General features: G+C 40.3%; 1 protein-coding gene across 1 annotated transcript in view; it reads left to right on the forward strand.

Annotated features, from left to right (window-relative positions):
• LOC136858471 (acyl-CoA Delta-9 desaturase) overlaps window positions 1-21610 on the forward strand; it is a 175011-nt gene that overhangs the window by 138927 nt on the left and 14474 nt on the right. The window contains exons 3-4 of the mRNA XM_067138028.2: window positions 6103-6233; window positions 20587-20792. Of these exons, the coding sequence (XP_066994129.2) occupies window positions 6103-6233; window positions 20587-20792 (337 nt within the window). The remainder of the gene's footprint in view (window positions 1-6102; window positions 6234-20586; window positions 20793-21610) is intronic.

The raw sequence follows: 21610 nt of genomic DNA on the forward strand, positions 1-21610 counted from the left end.
TTATTTTATGGTCTACTGTAATGTTTACAAGACTACAAAAGGGCAAAAGGACGAAAGGACTCTTCCTCCTCCTCCTTACCACGCCTTCCTCCTAGGGATAAAGGACTAGTGGGCTAGGGTGCCTATCCTCTCTTTATCCGTGCTTGAGACCGGCTCTACATCTAGAGATGGAGTTAACACCCTAAGGAAGGGAGAATGTTGGAAAATAATCTATACAAATATAGCAACCCGATTGACTATATACTACAGAAGGATGACTTAGGTGAGGGTAGGTGCTGGGAATGTAGGAAGGTGTTTAGGCTATTGTACTGTCGAGAGAGAGCTATTACTTAATAATACCTACACGACGTAATACTTGCTCTATTTCAAAAATATCTTCTTTATACTCTGTGTAACCGGCCTCTCGATAGGCTCTTAGCAGTTGCAAACGTTTTACGAGTACGTTCGAGTCTTTACAGTATCTTACGTCTACATAGGGTAAGAGGCTTGTTGTGAACTTTGAGCCTATATGCAGACAGTAGATGTTTAGCGACTTGTTTTGATGTAATACGTGCCTCAGTAGTAGCGTTTCCAGGTACAAACTTAACTTGTTTCGATAGCAATTAAGCGTTGAAATTTTCTTCTACTTCATCTTGCATTTCTTCTTGAGATGTTTGCACGGCGACAGTACGTGTAGTGGGCTTAGAAAATGAAGCGAAATCATAAAGCTCTAATGGCAATGAAACATTGAGATCTTCTTTTTCTTATTCTTCTCCTTTTCCTTTATTACTGTTATTATCAGCATCGTTATCCTTATTATCATGACCATGATCTTGCCTCTCTTTATCTCGAAATGTGTGCTTAGTAACAGAACTTGTAGCAGTCCTAGACAACAATGGAGAATTAAAAATCTCTCGCAGAGGTGTACTTTTTAAAAATAAATCAGTGTTTGCTTGACTACGGTTGAGCTCTTTGTATTTTCTTCTCGATGATGCTACATTACACGCGGCTCCGTGACGTTGAACGTTGTATGCGTTCTTGAACTCTCTTCTATAATGTTTGCATTGAAAAATTGTCCTACATGATATCTCATGACGTCTCTTGAGATAGCCTCGGGAAAATGCTTTTCCACACTCTTTGCAAATATAGGTAAAAATAGGATTTTCCATGACGGACTTTATCATCTGCTACAGATTCTTCTTTTTAAAAGATACAAGTTAAATCTTTAGACACTTGTCACGCTCTATTTCGATGATGCGAACAGCTTAACGATTAGCAGAAAACTAACACTAAAGCGTATAACCAAGGTGGCAAACAGTGAGGTTTAACCCCGTCAAGATGGCAGCAGTGCGGTTAGTGATGTTCTGTTGTTTAAAATTCCGCGCCCACGTGGTTAAAGATGGCAGCTGTTATTTTGACAGGTGTAAAAAAGCACGTGGATTTTAAATTCCGCGCCACGACGTGCATAAGGTGGCAGCAATGAGGTTTAGCGCCGTGAAGATGGCAGCAGTGAGGTTAGCAATGCTCTATTGTCCTTAAAAGTGAGGTTAGGGTCCGTCAAGATGACAGCTGTCAAAAACGCACGTGGCCAAGCACGTGGCTTTGTTTACAAACAAGAGCATGTGGTCATGACGTCACGACCACGTGGTATGTTGTGTCAGCACGCGAAGTTTAAAATCTACGCCCACGTAGTTAGAACTTGTCAAAAGCACGTGGATTTTAAATTCCGCGCTCTACGTAGTTAAGTTATTGCACATAGATACGAATGAAGCAAGTAATCCGCACATGAAAGCAATCATTCCGCACTCATTCATGGAAGTGAGGTTAATTTTCCAGAAAATAAATCGCTATATGTTATCATAGATATTCCTTGCTATAAGTTCCATTTTGTATCATAGATCCACCTGTAAGTAATCATTTGATACTCATTTATGGAATTGAGGTTAATTTTTCAGAGAAAAATCGGTAGATCATATCATAGAGGAATGGATGAAAACCTACAACCTGTTTTCCAGTCAGTGACCGAGTCAGGGATGGAATGAGTGAAGCCCCGATCTTGGGGCGAGGATGGGAATTGTGCCGGCTGCCGAGGCCTGTCGCACTCCTCTGGGGCAATGATAAATGACTGACAGATGAAATGAAATGATAGTGGAGAGTATTGCTGGAATGGAAGATGACAGGGGAAACCGGAGTACCCGGAGAAAAACCTGTCCCACCTCCGCTTTTTCCAGCACAAATCTCACATGGAGTGACCGGGATTTGAACCACGGAACCCAGCGGTGAGAGGCCGACGCGCTGCCACCTGAGCCACGGAGGCTCATCAGGTTATATCATAGATATTCCTTGCAATTTTAAATACCATGCTATTCTTTGGTCCACTCTATCCGTTTAGAATTTTAGTATCAAAAATGGTGTCAACACACAAAACTTTCTACCCGTATATCACACATTATGAACAGTTTTATGAAATCTTTGACAATATAACTACCTCTACGACCTGTCCGACTCATTTAAGGGATTAAGGAAATTTTTCCAGAGAATGAATCGATAGATTATATCATAGAGCAAACTGCAGCGAAGAATCAACGAAGAGCTTAGTCCTGTACCTCTGTATGAGGTTTGACCATACTCCTTGCTATTCGAAGTTCCATGCTTATTGCTTTTCGTGTGTCCAGTCTATTTCTTAAGAGCTTTGGTATCAACAATGGGATCAACACTCAAAACCTTCTACCCTATATCACACATTATGAGCAGTTTTATGAAATCTTTTGACGATATTAGCTCCACGACCCGTCCGAGTGCCTCATGAGCCTCGGTGCAAATTTGAGTACTGTCAGTGGAGGCGTGTAGATTTATATAACGAACAAACTTACTTTTGATTTCGAAGGCGCAGATTAGTCTATCTATTTGTCGACTGGAGTACTTGTGAAGACACGAGACGAAGTGACTCTCCTCCTTGCATGATTAAAGAAGAAGACTCTGTATATTTATAGAATAGTCGGAAAATAGCCTGTATATTATTGGCATGCATCTTCGGGTGACAAATCTTGCAAAGCCAAACGTAGGAAAGAGAGAGACAACGTGAACCGGGTATATGAGGGTTAGAGGGTTGGTCCTACTGATATACAATTTGAAAAAAATAATTCGATATCTCGCACCACTATAATTTTTTCAGCTGCTGAATTTAACCAATCAGATAGCTTCGCGGTCGAATTCAAATGGGCTTTGTGATGCGGTGTTGCTAAATTTTGAAGTGGCTTAAACCGGTTTGAGAGTCATGCCGAGAAAGCAGCATCAAACACACCGTGGCGTGGTTCCAGCTGGTGTCACCCTAACGTACTTGCTATGGTACGATCCTGTCAGCTCGGAGGTCCGTGTTCATATGCCTCCCCTGGCGAAATTATTTTCCTTCGATGGGTGCTCTAAAGCCTGTCTAAAGGCCCGCTCCTACCTAATGGAATGGAATCGAATCGAACTGAACATAATTTGTTTTTAACATGTGTTTAAATTGGAGATAGAGATGGCGATCGCCACTAGTCGAATCGAATCTAACCGAACGGAACATGATTCTCTGTCAAGAATATTTTTCGACTAGCGGAGCGGAATCGAACAGAATTATCAAGATTCGTGAAACTTCGTAAACGGTCGGGTCGAGATCTTTCGGACGACCATTTGGCGGCAAATGTGTATCAGCTTTAGCTGTTTCTTGGATACGGTCGGGAACGTTCCGTTTTGGGATAGTTTATTTGACTTATTAATACTAGACACGAAAAAACTTATCACTTTAGTTCAAAAATATAATTTCCTCTACTACAAGACCCACGAGCATTACTGCAACAACGCCAAAAATAATGCCTGGGAGGAAATAAGCAAGGCTATGAAAAACCAAACTTATCAGAATAATCAATTTTGTGGTAGGTTACTGTAGTCTATACACAATTATTTCATACTTTTGTTGACTACATCACAAAATCATGTTATGTTGGAGTCCACATACAGTATATCATCATCATCATCATCATCATCATCATCATCTGTTTACCCTCCAGGTTCGGTTTTCCCCTCGGACTTAGCGAGGGATCCCACCTCTACTGCCTCAAGGGCAGTGTCCTAGAGCTTCAGACTCTTGGTCGGGGATACAACTGGGGAGTATGACCAGTACCTCGCCCAGGCGGCCTCACCTGCTATGCTGAACAGGGGCCTTGTGGAGGGATGGGAAGATTGAAAGGGATAGGCAAGGAAGAGGGAAGGAAGCGGCCGTGGCCTTAAGTTAGGTACCATCCCGGCATTCGCCTGGAGGAGAAGTGGGAAACCACGGAAAACCACTTCGAGGATGGCTGAGGTGGGAATCGAACCCACCTCTACTCAGTTGACCTCCCGAGGCTGAGTGGACACCGTTCCAGCCCTCGTACCACTTTTCAAATTTCGTGGCAGAGCCGGGAATCGAACCCGGGCCTCCGGGGGTGGCAGCTAATCACGCTAACCACTACACCACAGAGGCGGACATACAGTATATCAGTACGATAATTGACATCACTTCCCACATGAGATGTATCTTTAAGTGTTTATTATATTTACAGTGAACGATTTCGTAAGTGGCATTCCCTAGGTTTCAAACTGTCGTATATGTGTTCCTAACAAATAGTAGGCTACTGTATACGAAATTGCTCTGATGTGGACTATAAATACATTTAACAGTCTTTAATTAATGTTACAGAGAGTTGGCCATGCGGTTAGGGTCGCGCAGGTGTGAGATTTTATTCGGGAGATAGTGGGTTCGAAACGCACTGTCGGCAGCCCTGAAGATTATTTTCCGTGGTTTTCCCATTTTCATACCAAGAAAATGCTGGCCCTGTACCTTAATTAAGGCCACGGCCCTAGCCATTTCCTATCCTATTGTCGCCATGACCTATCTGTGTCGGTTTGAGGGAAAGCAAATTGTAAAAAATAAAAAAATAATATTGAGGCTACCTCGATTAATGATTTCATCCTGCCACGGGAGGCAATCTGTTGCATTAAAGAAGTTCTAAAAATGATCACGGACTCCCATTGCATCTTAGGTAGCATTTCCTCCTGTTAAATTAAACTTTTCTGTTAAATTCTACTATCTGAAATGGTTGTTGAAATTACAATACAGTAAATCTGAAGTAGGCCTACCGGCGAGATTTAGCTTCATCGCGCATTAAACATTCCAATAAGTTTGAATACTCTCCGTTTGGCTCTCTTGTTCATTTCATGCACCCAGAAACTTCTCCGATCTCTCATAATTTTCTGCCTCCTCACACCTTCTATCAGACCGTCCATTGCTAGCCTGAAGTTTCCCGCAGGATCCCGTTCGATTCTGTTCTGCTAGATGTGAGCGGTCGAGTGGAATTTTCGGCTGTTCGGTTCGATTCGATTCCACTAGGTGGGAGTGAGCCTTTAAGCCACGTGCAGATTTAGCAAAGCCCATTTGAATTTGCCCGCGGAGCGATCTGATTGGCTGATAAAATAACAACGGCGTGAGATTTTTTTTTTCAAACTATTTATCAGTATGATCAACCCTCTAAAGCTCATATACGCGGTTCACATTGTTTCCCACCACCCTGTATTCGTAATTTCCTGTTTCTAAGGTGTACATCAGAGATGTTGTCAAATATGTTTGACATCACGACGACTGGGCAAGGAGGGTGGTAGTTGGTCAGATATCTCCCGTATTGTCCTTTTAAAGAGCTAGCAACGCTATGTTAAGTCTCCAGTTTGTACATCACTAGTTTATAACCACACAAATATGACTCATATTTTCGTATAATGCCCGCAGGTGATTTTTTTTATCACTGGTTTAAGAGGATAGCTTCACTTAAAGCAGCACAGGAAAGTTGAAAATATGACCACCCTTGCGACTGGAACAAGACATCTTCAATATCCCAGTGAATGAATGAATGATTTGGCTGCGACGGCTTCTTGGAAATACCATAATGGCAGAGGATGTTGCCTGTCAAACATGCAAAGTGTAAAATAGAGAATGATGTAGTTATTAAGGTTCAGGAATAAAATACACGTGGAATGGTGCTACACATTTTAAGTTATTTTCTTATTGTTCGGTTTTGTACTGTGCACTACATTCCGTTTACATGATTTCAGCTCTGGTGGTGTCCTCGATGTCCGCGGTGGGGATAACAGCAGGTGCTCATCGACTCTGGGCGCACCGCTCATTCAAAGCCACGTGGCAACTACGTCTTATACTCGCGGTGTTTCAGACCATCGCTTTCCAGGTGAGTTCTCTTGATAACAGCAGGAAATTTGTGTAGGAGGGTATCACTGTTCAATGCTGAATACTCGTATCTCCACAGGTTCTGTCGTGCTAACATTGGAGCACCATCAGCGGACAAATAGTAGATAGTAGATAGTTCTTCAGACAGTTTGCATAACATACTGTATAGTTGAACTGCGATACTCTAGCTCGTAGCTTATCTTAACGATAAATAGGAGTACCTTTAATTAGTGGCTTACTCCAGCTTCATAATAATAATAATAATAATAATAATAATAATAATAATAATTAGAGCCTCCTCTGCGAACCATGTGACCTTGCCGCGGTGGGGAGGCTTGCGTGTCCCAATGATGCAGATAGCCGAGCCGCAGGTGCAACCATATCGGATGGGTATCTGTTGAGAGACCAGACTAACGAATGGTTCATCGAAAGGGGGGTAGCAGCCTTTCGGTTGTTGCAAGGGCGGCAGTCTAGATGATTGACTGATACGGCCTTGTAATAATATTCAACATGGCTTAGCTGTGTTGATACTGCTACACGGCTGAAAGCAACGGGAAACTACAGCCGTAACCACCTCCCGAGGACATGCAGCTCTCTCTGTATGAAAGATGTACTGATGATGGCTTCCTCCCGGGTAAAATATTCCGGAGGTAAACTAGTCCCCCATTCGGATCTCCGGGTGGGGACTACACGAGAGGGGGCGATCATCAGGAAGATGGATACTGACATTCTGCGAGTCGGAGCGTGGAATGTTAGGAGTTTGAATCGTTGTGGTAGGTTAGAGAATCTGAAAAGGGAGATGGATAGGCTAAAGTTAGATGTAGTTGGTATAAGTGAAGTACGTTGGCAGGAAGAACAGGATTTTTGGTCAGGCGACTACCGAATTATCAACACGAAATCAAACAGGGGTAATGCAGGAGTTGGTTTAATAATGAATAAGAAAATAGGGCAGCGGATAAGCTACTACGACCAGCATAGTGAAAGAATTATTGTCGCCAAGATAGACACCAAACCAGTGCCCACCACAATAGTACAGGTCTATATGCCTACTAGTTCAGCGGATGATGAAGAAATTGAAAGAATATATGAGGAGATAGAAGATTTAATACAATATGTCAAAGGTGACGAGAATCTAATTGTGATGGGAGACTGGAACGCAGTGGTAGGCCAAGGAAGAGAAGGTAGCACAGTAGGAGAATTTGGATTGGGACAAAGGAACGAAAGAGGAAGTCGGCTGGTTGAATTCTGCACTGACCATAATTTAGTCCTCGCCAATACTTGGTTCAAACACCACAAACGACGGCTGTATACGTGGACGAGACCTGGAGACACTGGAAGGTATCAAATAGACTTCATTATGATTAGGCAGAGATTCAGAAACCAGGTGTTGGATTGCAAAACTTTCCCAGGAGCAGACGTGGACTCTGACCACAACTTGTTGGTCATGAAATGCCATCTGAAGTTGAAGAAATTGAAGAAAGGAAAGAATGCTAAAAGATGGGATCTAGACAAGTTGAAAGAAAAGAGTGTGATGGATCGTTTCAAGGAACATGTTGCACAAGGACTAAATGAAAAGGCCGAAAGAAACACAGTAGAGGAAGAGTGGAGAGTCATGAAAAATGAAGTCAGTAGGGCTGCTGAAGAAATGTTAGGAAGGAAGAAAAGATCAACTAAGAATCAGTGGATAACTCAGGAGATACTAGACCTGATTGATGAACGACGAAAATACAAGAATGCTAGAAATGAAGAGGACAGAAAAGAATACAGGCGATTAAAGAATGAAGTGGATAGAAAGTGCAAGGTAGCTAAGGAAGAATGGCTGAAGGAGAAGTGCAAGGATGTCGAAGGCTGTATGGTCCTGGGAAAGGTAGATGCTGCATACAGGAAAATCAAGGAAACCTTTGGAGAAAGGAAATCTACGTGCATGAATATTAAGAGCTCAGATGGAAAGCCACTTTTGGGAAAGAAGACAAAGCAGAAAGATGGCAGGAGCATATCCAACAGTTGTATCAAGGTAACGATGTAGATAATTTCGTTCTGGAACATGAAGAGGCTGTTGATGCTGATGAAATGGGAGACCCAATTTTGAGGTCAGAGTTTGACAGAGCTGTGAGTGACCTAAATAGGAACAAGGCACCTGGAATTGATGATATTCCCTCTGAATTACTGACTGCCTTAGGAGAAACCAGCATGGTAAGGTTATTTCATTTAGTGTGCAAGATGTATGAGACAGGAGAAGTCCCATCCGATTTTCGGCAGAATGTTGTTATACCTATTCCCAAGAAAGCCGGTGCTGACAGGTGTGAAAACTACCGCACTATTAGTTTAGTATCTCATGCCTGCAAAATTTTAACACGTATTATTTACAGAAGAATGGAAAAACAAGTTGAAGCTGAGTTGGGGGAAGATCAATTTGGCTTCAGAAGAAATGTAGGAACACGTGAAGCAATCCTGACTTTACGTCTGATCTTAGAGGATCGAATCAAGAAGGACAAGCCCACGTACATGGCATTCGTAGATCTAGAAAAGGCATTCGATAATGTTGATTGGACCAGGCTATTTATGATTCTGAAGATGATAGGGATCAGATACCGAGAACGAAGAATTATCTACAACCTGTATAAAAATCAGTCTGCAGTGATAAGAATCGAGGGCTTTGAAAAAGAAGCAGCAATCCAGAAAGGAGTGAGGCAAGGCTGCAGTTTGTCCCCTCTCCTTTTCAATGTTTACATAGAACAGGCTGTAAAGGAAATCAAAGAGAAATTTGGAAAGGGAATCACAGTCCAAGGAGAGGAAATCAAAACCTTGAGATTTGCGGATGATATTGTTATTTTATCTGAGACTGCAGAAGATCTCGAGAAGTTGCTGAATGGTATGGATGAAGTCTTAGGTAAGGAGTACAAGATGAAAATAAATAAGTCCAAAACAAAAGTAATGGAGTGCAGTCGAACGAAGGCAGGTGATATAGGAAATATTAGATTAGGAAACGAAGTCTTAAAGGAAGTAGATGAATATTGTTACTTGGGTAGTAAAATAACCAACGATGGCAGAAGTAAGGAGGACATAAAATGCAGACGAGCACAAGCAAGGAAGAGCTTTCTTAAGAAAAGAAATTTGCTCACTTCAAACATTGATATCGGAATTAGAAAGATGTTTTTGAAGACTTTTGTGTGGAGCGTGGCATTGTATGGAAGTGAAACATGGACGATAACTAGCTCAGAAAGAAAGGGAATAGAAGCTTTTGAAATGTGGTGTTATAGAAGAATGCTGAAGGTGAGATGGATAGATCGAATCACGAATGAAGAGATACTGAATCGAATTGGTGAGAGGAGATCGATTTGGCTAAATTTGACGAGAAGAAGAGATAGAATGATAGGACACATCTTAAGACACCCAGGACTTGTTCAGTTGGTTTTTGAAGGAAGTGTAGGTGGCAAGAACGGTAGGGGTAGACCAAGGTATGAATATGACAAACAGATTAGAGCAGATGTAGGATGCAATAGTTACGTAGAAATGAAAAGGTTAGCACAGGATAGGGTGGCATGGAGGGCTGCATCAAACCAGTCTATGGACTGATGACTCAAACAACAACAATTAGAGCAATGACCTTTACACAACCATTACAATTCGGTTCTCGAAACCTTTAGTGTACTAAAGTTAATTAATTGCCTTTGCAAGGCTTAGGGAACAACATAGTGTCAGATTTCTCAGACAACAGATTTTAATCCAAAATTTGTTTCAGAAAAATTAGAAATAAATATCTTTGCTTATGAACGGTGTATTCAGGATTCGAAGTGAATGCAAACTATAGCTTTTCCTACAGAGGTCATTTCTCAAATAGAATTTTGACGTGTTTGAAAATAAGCATATTTTCCAGGTTTTCAGCCCGGTGGTATTTGAAGCTGCTCCAATAAGACAACCTCGTGTCGGCAGATTTACCAGCATATAAAGAAATCTTTCGGGACAAAATTCCGATCCTTGGCATCTCCGAAAACAAAAATTATTATTATTATTATTATTATTATTATTATTATTATTATTACTTTGGCACCGGGCGAGTTGGCCGTGCGTGTAGAGGCGCGCGGCTGTGAGCTTGCATCCGGGAGATAGTAGGTTCGAATCCCACTATCGGCAGCCCTGAAGATGGTTTTCCGTGGTTTCCCATTTTCTCACCAGGCAAATGCTGGGGCTGTACCTTAATTAAGGCCACGGCCGCTTCCTTCCAACTCCTAGACCTTTCCTACCCCATCGTCGCCATAAGACCTATCTGTGTCGGTGCGACGTAAAGCCCCTAGCAAAAAAAAAAAAAATACTTTGTCATCTTTCACTCTCAATGTCTTGGCTGGCTTCTGTCGTTGAGGGAAAAACAATTAAACTGATTTCTACTTCGTATTTAATTTTACTTAGCAATTAGTAAGGCCCTCACTCCCATGACAATACTGTCGTAATAGGTTGGCATTTAACAGCACTTAAGTGTGAGACATATGAATGAGTAAATTTATTGACCACTTTTAGCGGCAACATTTCAGCTATATGATATTTCTGAAGACATGGCAGGGGAAGGGATGATAAATATAAAGCATTGTTAATGTTACTGCACTCTATGTATCTAATGGTAACTGAGATGCTGAATAATTATTGGGAGTGGAAGTAAAGAGTATCCGAACAGTTCACTGAGGAGGAAGTGCGGGAGCGATATTTACTCTGTAGATGATTGCTGTTATTTACCAGGATGTTATCCTCCAGAATTCAGAGAGCTCCCAACTCTAACCCTTTTTAACACAACCTTCATCAGTTATCATAAATACATAGCTTATAACTACAATAGCTGAAAAACTGTCAAGGGTTACCATTCTCGTGTGCAGTTAAATACAACCGACAAATTAATTTCTAGAAATTCTTCCAACCAAAATTCCTCTAATCGCTAGCAAATGTTTAATATTCTGATTATAAAATTGCTCCACAAATTGAGAGAGCTTCACAATTAACACTGTTTCACGACAGCCTGTAAGATATTATTACTGTTATTATGTGTCTCTAACTGTTCTATGATTTAAAGTATTGACTTCTTTTACGTCGGGTTGAGTGGCTCTGACGGTTGAGGCGCTGGCCTTCTGACCATAACTCGGCAGGTTCTAACCTGGCTCAGTCCGGTGGTATTTGAAGGTGCTCGAATACGTCAGCCTCGTGTCGGTAGATTTAGTGGAACGTAAAAGGACTCCTGCGGGACAACATTTCGCCACGTCGGCGTCTCCAAAAACCGTCAGAAGTAGTTAGTGGGACGTAAAACAAATAACATTATTACCCTATTACATCTTTTGCGTTGGTCACACCAGTGTTAAACTATCACAAACGGAAATGCAGTGTAAAAATCTGGATTCTGACGGAATGATGTATTACGTACTAAATTCTTAATTGTTGTTACTGCTATTGCTTAATGCCAGAAGCTTGAGACAACGCTATTAACATCTCGTGAACTTAGCGCTGGGGTGCTGAAGTTTATACTAGTGTATGTATTTCTAATTCACTTGAGCTAGGGTTAGTAAGGAAATGAGTCAGTTTTATCATATAATTGAATCCGCCCATGGTGAAAAGGGTTTTAATTTCACTTTTAGATATTTTCTACAAATTTCTTCGTATCAGCTGACATGTTGATAAAGATGCGAGGCACTCTTGTGCTAGAGTGAACATAAATTATTCCACAATATTTTAAAGAAGGCAGAACTAGATCTCTCTCTCAACGTCCTCAGCAGCATGAGCTACTTCTAGCTCTCACTCAACTCATCAATTTATCAATTACTTTTGGGTTCAGCAATAGTTATTGAAACTCCAAACTTACTTTATTTCAAATCATCAGCATCATTTTCTAAAGGCAGTGCCTGTGTAGGCGGGATACTAACTGGAGGGTGATTGGGGATTTAAATGAGATTATGGAGTGGGTATGTGGGAAACTGGGAGTGAGATTTCTAGATCCTAATGGGTGGGTAGGAGATAGGGATCTGCGCTCAGATGGCCTTCACTTAAACCGCAGTGGTACACATAAGTTAAGAAATTTGTTTGGAAGTGTTATAGGGAGGTACATCCAGGGAAACGGGGTGGACTAGGGAGCGGTTATAAGGAAACAGGGAACTAGAAATCAAGTAGGGATGACATAAAAATGCTAGTCCTCAAGTGTAGAAGTACAATTCAGTGATAGGATTTAAAATAATTTAATAGATATATACTCACCAGATATTGTAATAAGAGTTGAATCATGGCTGAGAAATGATATAATGGATGCAGAAATTTTCTCACGGAATGGCAGTGTGTATCGTAGAGATAAGATAGGAATGGTAGGAGGGTGAGTATTCATTCTGGTGAAGGAAGAATTTGTAATTTACGAAAAAGTTAACGGTGACAAACATGAAATTCTAGGTGTAAGGCTCATCTCTAAAGATAATACGCAAATTGATGTCTTTGGACTGTTCAGACCGGGAAAAGGTAGCACAGACGTTGATTCCGAATTATTTGATGATAAGATAATCAGCTACGTGGGAAACGATGAGGAAAGGCACGTGATTGTAGCGGGTGATCTGAATTTACCACATGTCAATTGGGAAGGTAATGTGAACAACAGGAAGCATGACCAACACATGGAAAATAAGCTAATATGGGAAGGAGAGCTGATTCAGAAAGTGATAGAACCAACTAGAGGGAAAATATCCTGGACGTGGTGCTGGTAAAACCAGATGAGCTCTATAGAGAAACCGAAGTAATAGATGATATTAGTGATCATGAAGCTGATTTTGTTGTAGTTAAAAATAAATGTGATAGAAAGGAAAGTCTTAAATTTTGGACTATTAGGCAGTACCATATGGCTGATAAAGCAGACATGAGGCAGTTTCTAAAAAGTAACTGTGATCGGTGGAAAACGGTAAATAAAAATGTAAACAGACTCTGGGATGGGTTTAAAGCAATTGTTGAGGAATGTGAAAACAGGTTTGTACCTTTAAAGGTGATAAGGAATGGTAAAGACCCACCTTATTATAATAGAGAAATAAAGAGACTAAGAAGGAGGTGCAGATTGGAAAGAAATAGAGTTAGAAATAGCTGTGGAAGTAAGGAGAAATTGAAGGAACTTACTAGGAAATTGTATCTAGCAAAGAAGTCAGCGAAGGATAACATGGTGGCAAGCATAATTGGCAGTCATACAAATCTGAGTGAAAAATGGAAGGGTATGTATAGGTACTTCGTAACTTTTGATAAATACCAATAAATAATAATATATCATAAAACATATCATAAATAAAAATATATATAAACTTAATAAAGTACTTGAAATAAATTAAATTAATAAAAATAATTAATCGAGATGTCCGTAGTATGGGCGCCGGAGTTCACCAGAATAGATCCCTCGAATTTAGGTAGAGCATGATAATTCTTTATATCCCAGGGCGTGTACATAAAAGCTGCGTACTGGTACATCTGCTTCAGGCCTTACCTAACCTTCTGAAAACGACTAAATAGGTAGGAACTGCACCTAGGTTCATCAATAACTCCACTGATTCTAAAATAACTAACTATATTCTCAATAAAGAAGCCTCCGTGGCTCAGACGGCAGCGCGTCGGCCTCTCACCGCTGGATACCGTGGTTCAAATCCCGGTCACTCCATGTGAGATTTGTGCTGGACAAAGCAGAGGTGGGACAGGATTTTCTCCGGGTACTCCGGTTTTCCCTGTCATCTTTCATTCCAGCAACACTCTCCATTCTCATTTCATAGCATCTATCATTCATTAATAAATCACTTTGGGAGTGGCGACCCCATTGTAATAACAGCCTATATATGTTTCATTCATTACATCCCTGACCCGGTCAATGACTGGAAAACAGGTTGTAGGTTTTCATTCTCAATAAAATCCATGCATGAGCACCTCATCAACACATCAAAATACACTTATAATACACAAACAAAATATTACTGGAAGACTGCATATTTACAACAACAAAGAAAACAGTGGGAAAAAGAAAGCGAGAACTAAGCCACCATTTGTAGTTATTTCGTTGAATAATGTACATATAAGTAGATAAGTACCCTTCACTGTCTCTGTATTAACACGACTTGCCGATTCTCATAATCGGCACTTATAACATCACACAGATACTGTACCTCGTAATACTGTTTTCACATACTTTAACACTTGTTGTAAAGATATATACAGTTGAGCAACACACGCTTGTCGTTCCTGAACATCAATTATGGAAAGTCTGAGATAGCTTTCACCAAACATATAATACCAGGGCGCCACAAGTGCTACAATACCTAATGCGTAAGCACTATACTATTTGTCGATCAGCCACTTTCCACGAGCATAACAGACTACGTTCCACAAACGTTTGAAGTCCAGTCCAGTATAGAGCAGTAGCGTCACTTCAGTACTGTATATCCAGTTTCACTACCGTATGTGTTAGCACTACTTCCTTTCCATACAGTGTTTGTGGTTATGGTTTCCCGCCGCATGATCAACCTTTATAGACATCAGCATTCCCCTTCCTCTCACATGATACGCCTAGATTGATCCTGGCCAGCCAATCATGAGTGTATCCTCTAGTCAAGACCATGCCGTGAACTTCTTCCTGGTCTCAAGACATAAACAAACTCTGGGGTGTTTCACATGAGTCATAGAACTTTCCGAGTACAACAACAAGCTCATCTCATCAGACTGGAATATATACATGACTCATGCAAAGCTTCCAACTTCAATATAGCAATGTTTTCCCAGCCGTTGTACAAAACAAATTACTCATACCTACCATATGTGGAGATCTCCAAGCTTAAAAATATTGATGACAAAATATACAATTGAAATGCAGATAACAATAATAATAATAATAAATCGGATACTGACAATAATATCTCTCACTTCTACATATAGTGCGAGGGTGTGATATATGTACTATCACAACTTTAAGGCAGAAACAGGTTCCAACAAGGACATTCTGGGAATCATTAATGAACAAGGGTAGTGTGTATGTGAGGATCTTCAAAAGGCAGAAGTATTCAGTCAACAGTATGTAAAGATTGTTGCTTACAAGGATAATGTCCTGAGAGAGGAGGTGAGTAACGCTAAAGAAGTATTAAAGTTTACATGTGGTAACAATGAAATTTACAATAAGATAAAAAAAGTTGAAAACTAGAAAAGCCTCTGGAATTGATAAGATTTCTGGGGATATACTAAAGACAATGGGTTGGGGTATAGTACCATATCTGAAGTACTTATTTGATTATTGTTTCTATGAAGGAGCTATACCAGATGAATGGAGAGTTACTATAGCAGCCCATGTGTATAAAGGAAAGGGTGATAGAAATAAAGCTGAAAATTACACGCCAGTCAGTTTGACATGCGTTGCATGTAAGCTTCGAGTAGGCAAACTTTCTGATTATAATAAGCATGTTTGCGAAATTAATAACTGGTTCGATAGAAGGCAGTTCGGGTTTAGGAAAGGTTATTCCACTGAAGCTCAGCTTGCAGGATTCCAGCAAGATATAGCAGATATCTTGGATTCAGGAGGTCAAATGGACTGTATCGCGATTGACCTGTCTAAAACATTAGGTAGGGTGGATCATGGGAGACTACTGGCAAAAATGAGTGCAATTGGACTAGATGAAAGAGTGGCTGAATGGGTTGCTATATTTCTAGAAAATAGATCTCAGAAACTTAGACTAGGCGAAGCTTTATCTAACCCTGTAATAATTAAGAGGGTAATTTCTCAAGGCAGTATTATTGGACCTTTATGTTTTCTTATATATAGCAATGATATGAGTAAAGAAGTGGAAACAGAGATAAGGCTTGTTACGGATGATCTTATTGTCTATAGAGTAATACATAAGTTAGAAGATTGTGAACAACTGCAAAATGACTTCGATAATATTGTGAGATGGAGAGCAGGTAATGGTATGATGATAAACGGGGTTAACAGTCAGGTTGTGAGTTTCACAAATAGGAAAAGTCCTCTCAGATTTAATTACTGCGTTGATGGGTTGAAAGTTCCTTTTGAGGATCATTGTATCTAGGTGTTAATATAAGGAAAGATTTTAATTGGGGTAATCACATAAATGGGATTGTAAATAAAGGGTACAGATCTCTGCACATGGTTATGAGAGTGTTTAGGGGTTGTAGAAAGGATGTAAAGGAAAGGGAATATAAGTCTTTGGTAAAACCTCAACTAGTGTATGGTTTCAGTGTATGGGACTCTCACCAGGATTACTTTATTCAAGAACTGGAAAAATCCAAAGAAAAGCAGCTCGATTTTTTTCTGGGTGATTTCCGACAAAAGAGTAGCGTTACAAAACTGTTGTAAAGTTTGGGCTGGGAAGACTTGGGAGAAAGAAGGCGAGCTGCTCGACTAAGTGGTATGTTCCGAGCTGTCAGCGGAGAGATGGCGTTGAATGACATCAGCAGACGAATAAGTTTGAGTGGTGTCTTTAAAAGTAGAAAAGATCGCAATATGAAGATAAAGTTGGAGTTCAAGAGGACGAATTGGGGCAAATATTCGTTTATAGGAAGGGGAGTTAGGGATTGGAATAACTTACCCAGGGGATTGTTCAATAAATCTCCAATTTCTGTGCAATCATTTAAGAAAAGGCTAAGAAAACAATAGATAGGGAATCTGCCGCCTGGGCGACTGCCCTAAATGCAGATCAGTATTATTTGATTGTGATTGCCTATGCAACCATTGTTCTCTGTCCTCAGTCGTTTCATTTCATAGTAGGAGTAACAATGCCGATTCTGTGCCAAGTCTTGAAGGAAGTGTTTCTTCGGTCGTCCTTGTCCTTTCTTCCCCGTGCTTATCCTTTCTAGTAGATTGGTTACAATTTTATTATGTCGGAAGGTCTGGCCAGTGAATATAGCTCTTCTTGTCTGTATCGTTAGCATCAAAGAATCAGTTCTTTCTTTTCTTGAATTTCTTGCAGGATGCTTTTCTTTATCCTCTTTTCAATCAATTTAATCCATATCATTTTTATCTGGACCTATATCTCAAACGCTTCAGCTCGTTTCCAGTCCCGATCTCTGATTGTCCAAGATTCATACCCATACAATAGTAGCCTACACTCCATACAAAAGACCTTACAATTTTCTTCCTAATTCCAAAATCTAAATTTGCACTGATCAAAACATTTAATTACTAAACGCCTGATTGCCAAGCGCTATTCGCTTCTGATCTCTTTGCTGCACCTGTTGCCACTTGTGATTAGACTTCCTAGATAAGGGAAACTGGTGACTTCTTCCACTCTTGTCAGTAAGTTTGATGCTGGTGTGAATTCGTTCAGGATGATTACTCACAATTAATTCCTTGGTCTTCTTAACATTAATGTTTAAGCGTGAATCTGACAATGCTTATGACAATATATTCAGCATCTTGGACAACTCCTTCTCGGAGTTTCCGAAAATTACTATATCGTCTGCAGATCGAATGCATTGGATACGGTGCTCACTTATTTTAACTCTTTTGTATTTTCCTTAAACTTGGTTATAGCTTTATCTATGGATACCTTAAAGGGGCGCAGTGAGATTGAGCAGCCCTGCATTACGCCTTTTATTATTTTTGCTGTCGGGACACTTCTTCCATCTACATCCAGTTCAAACCTGTAGCTTTAAAAATTTTGAATAGCTTGTCCCAACTCACGCTATCAAAAGCCTTTTAATTATCTACCAACGATACTTAGGAGTTTGTACTTATCTCCAATCTCCTTTCTAAAATAGTTCGGAGATCCAAAATTGCTTCTCTTGTTCTCGTCCCTGTCCTAAATCCTAGCTGGTCCTGATCAATTTGTAAGTTTAAATTTTTTACTTATCCAGTTTTTTTTATAATAGATAGTAGTATTTTGGATGTATGAGAGAGCAGAGTTATGGGTTTGTGTTTGGAGCATTGTACACTACTTCCTTTCTTTGGTATCACAACCGTTCTACTTTTGATAAATTCTTCTGGAATTACCCGGCGAAAATCTTGTCCTGCCTCCGTTTTGTCCAGCACAAATCTCACATGGAGTGAACGGCATTTACGTAAATATTGATATATAGAAGATATTTCAAGTTATATCCCATATTCGTTAGCTGTTCTCCTAGTATGTTATCTGAACCGGTAGGTTTATTTTAATCGCTGAAGTGCTAATTGAAACTCCATTCTTGTAATGGTAGAAACTTTATCATCTTCCTCTACTTCATGTTCCTGTTTAATACACGTTAGTTCGTTCAGCACATTTTCTCCATGATACAGTTGTTCAAGGTATTTCTTCCACCGTGCACTGATGTCATTATTATCTATTGAACCAAGGTCATGGGTTCACTATTAATATTTTCCCATTTTTATTTGTTACTACGGAGCTTTTCACTTTCGGTTTCCAGTTGAATATTTTATTTAATTTGAATTAATGTAAATACCAAGTTTAATGAAAATCCAGTGAGCGAGTGGTGAAGACATGATGACGGGTATCTGTGTGTCAATTTCTGGAAGAAGCGGATGGTGTTGACTGTAGAAAATTTGCGAGCACTTTATGTAGAGCAGGTAGACTGTTACCTTGGACAGGTTGAAACGATTGGAATAGTATACATTGAACCCACGAGAATAAGGCGAGTTTATAGGAAGTAGTTGTAATGAAAAATAATTTTTCTTGACACGGTGTAGTGATCCTGAGCATTACAGGATAAGATTTTTGTGCTGATTTGCATCAAGTCGTGCTTTACAATAGAACTAGCCAATTTAGTGAGAAGGGAGCCATACTTTCTGATTTCGACTCAGTTTAATGTAACTTAAAAGCTTTTTAGCCTGTCGAACACACATGTTCTGTATAGATATTACACTATAACATACCTTAAAAAAACCACTCGAGACGATCTTTAAATAGATTATCGTTAAAAAATATAATTGCCGATATAATAGGTTGACCATTAAATACTCATTAAGTACCCTTGCTTATTTTTAAAAATGAATTGTAATACGAGAAATAATAATAATGATAGCGACTACAGTGATAATACTAAGGGAACACTAGGGCTAGAGCACCTAAGGGGGAGGTGCAGCATGTCATTGACCTGGCTAAGGAGGAGGGAATGACGTCATAGAGCGCAGTGGACTGGCAGCCGTTTGGAGTCGAGCCAATGAAGCAGCAACGGTTTTTCAAACGCCGCGCACTGTATGCTGGAGTTGAAACAAGGCAGGACCTAATTAACACGCAAGAGGTCGCGTCCGTTTCAGAATGCGAGAGGTCGCGCGAAGGCAAATTGCGCACGCTTAATATTTTAATGAGGTGCTATTTTCCTTTTGCAGTGAATGCTCTCATAAAAATATAAATATGTACCCTGCTTAACTGCCTTTTACCTATTACTAACATAATACCCAGTAAAAAATATTTTCTCAATATAAAAAAATGATTTTTTTGTTGCAAAATCTGGTAAAATTACGTTAGTTTCTAAAGAGCGCGAGAGGTCGCGCGTGAGCAAATTCCCTCAACGTTTACATTTGTACATTTGAATGAATGATTTGGTCACAATTCAAGATAAACCTACAGCACCACATTTCACTCAAAGCCACCATAAACATCATGAACTTTAGTTAAGAAACTTTCTTGGAAATGCAGTCATGTAAGAATGCACTACGCGAGGGGTCTCACGAAGGCAATTTGCGCTGCAGATGCGAGAGTGAAAGAAAACTTCAACGTCAGGCGAGAGAGAGGGAGGTGAGGGATATAACGAGCGCCCTAAACTCTACAGCGGGTCACAACGAAATTATTAACAAATATTAGAAAGTGCGGCAAACTGCCGCGGGCGCGACCTCTCACCTGTTAAGAGAAGTTCCAAATTTCAAATTCATAGATGTTTGGACAAAAATAAGCCTAAACATTTCCAATTATTGAATGTGACTTGGTAGAATCAGATGATTTTCTTTTAAGAACGAAACACGTCATTCTTTGTTTAATAGTGTGTATTCCTTGTTTAATAATGTGTTTTTTACAGGTGTGTTATAGTGTTTAACTTGTGTGTTCGACAGACTGAAAAGATTATAAGTTACATAGAACTTGTCAAGTTTAGGACATCCGAGGTACGAATCCCCGAGCTGACAGGCTACCCTGAGCTTGATTCTTCCCTTCTCCCAGACAAGTGTTGCGGTAGTACCGTATTCAGTCTTCTAGGACACTTTTCCCAATCCATAGTCCAAGAAGTTATAGTTTAGTGTACCTCCACCAACTTTGTCCAGACTTTCTGCACACAAGTGGAAGACTGTTCCAAGCCCTTTACACCAACTGATAACATGACCCTTTTGGGTGTTACTTTCCGCACGTACCTCATCGTACATCTAGTTCTGTTCTCTTCTCCAGAATCACATCTATGAGTGGGCACGTGATCATAGAGGCCATCACAAGTTCAATGATACAGACGCTGACCCACACAACTCCAGGCGAGGATTTTTCTTCTCACACATCGGCTGGCTGATGGTCCGCAAGCACCCTGAAGTGATCGCCAAAGGGAAAACCGTGGACATGAGTGACTTGGAGGCCGATCCCATCGTCATGTGGCAGAAGAGGTGAGTGTAACTCGGCTTCATCAGACCAGTGGAAATATCCAGTACTTTACAATCATGACGGCAAATTCACTTTTAATAATTTAATTTGTATTGCTCATAGGGTCGGTTGATGCATGCATTTCAGTGGGCTTGGCAGACTGATATGTAATAGCAACTTCTGGCTCGATGAGGAAAGCAACGCGAAACTACCTCACTCCTCATTTCTCTAGTACGCCTTTTCAGTGATGCCTAGGCCATCTATGACAGCTGATGGCTGAGCTGTTAAGGATCCAACCAGCCTTCGGGCTGATGACTAAACGTACATACAATTTAATTTGTACTCATATTCAATTACTTCACCGGATTCAAGGATCCAACAACGAATTCATTTTATAAGGATATACAAACTTTGAGGCGAGTTGCTGAGAACATAAAATTCATACATTAGTTTAAAGATTTATTTAAAGATTTCTTTATATTACTATTTATGGCTCGTCTATATTAATTCTAAGTTGTATTGTAAGGTGTCTGCCAGTTTTAACCATTTCGAAAATGAAAATCCACAGCCTGTTTCCAGTCATTCTACCGGGTCAGGAATGGAATGAATGAAGCCCCCTTCTAGCAGCGAGGATAGGAATTGTGCCGGCTGCGAAGCCTGTCGCACTCCTCAGGGGCAGTGATTAATGACTGGCAGATGAAATGAAATTATATTGGAGAGTGTGGCTGGAATGAAAGATGACAAGGAAAACTGGAGTACCCGGCGAAAATCCTGTCCTGCCTCCGTTTTGTCCAGCACAAATCTCACATGGAGTGATCAGGATTTGAACCTCGGTATCTGG

This window comes from Anabrus simplex, chromosome 1, assembly GCF_040414725.1.
Source record: "Anabrus simplex isolate iqAnaSimp1 chromosome 1, ASM4041472v1, whole genome shotgun sequence".
NCBI lineage: Eukaryota > Metazoa > Arthropoda > Insecta > Orthoptera > Tettigoniidae > Anabrus > Anabrus simplex.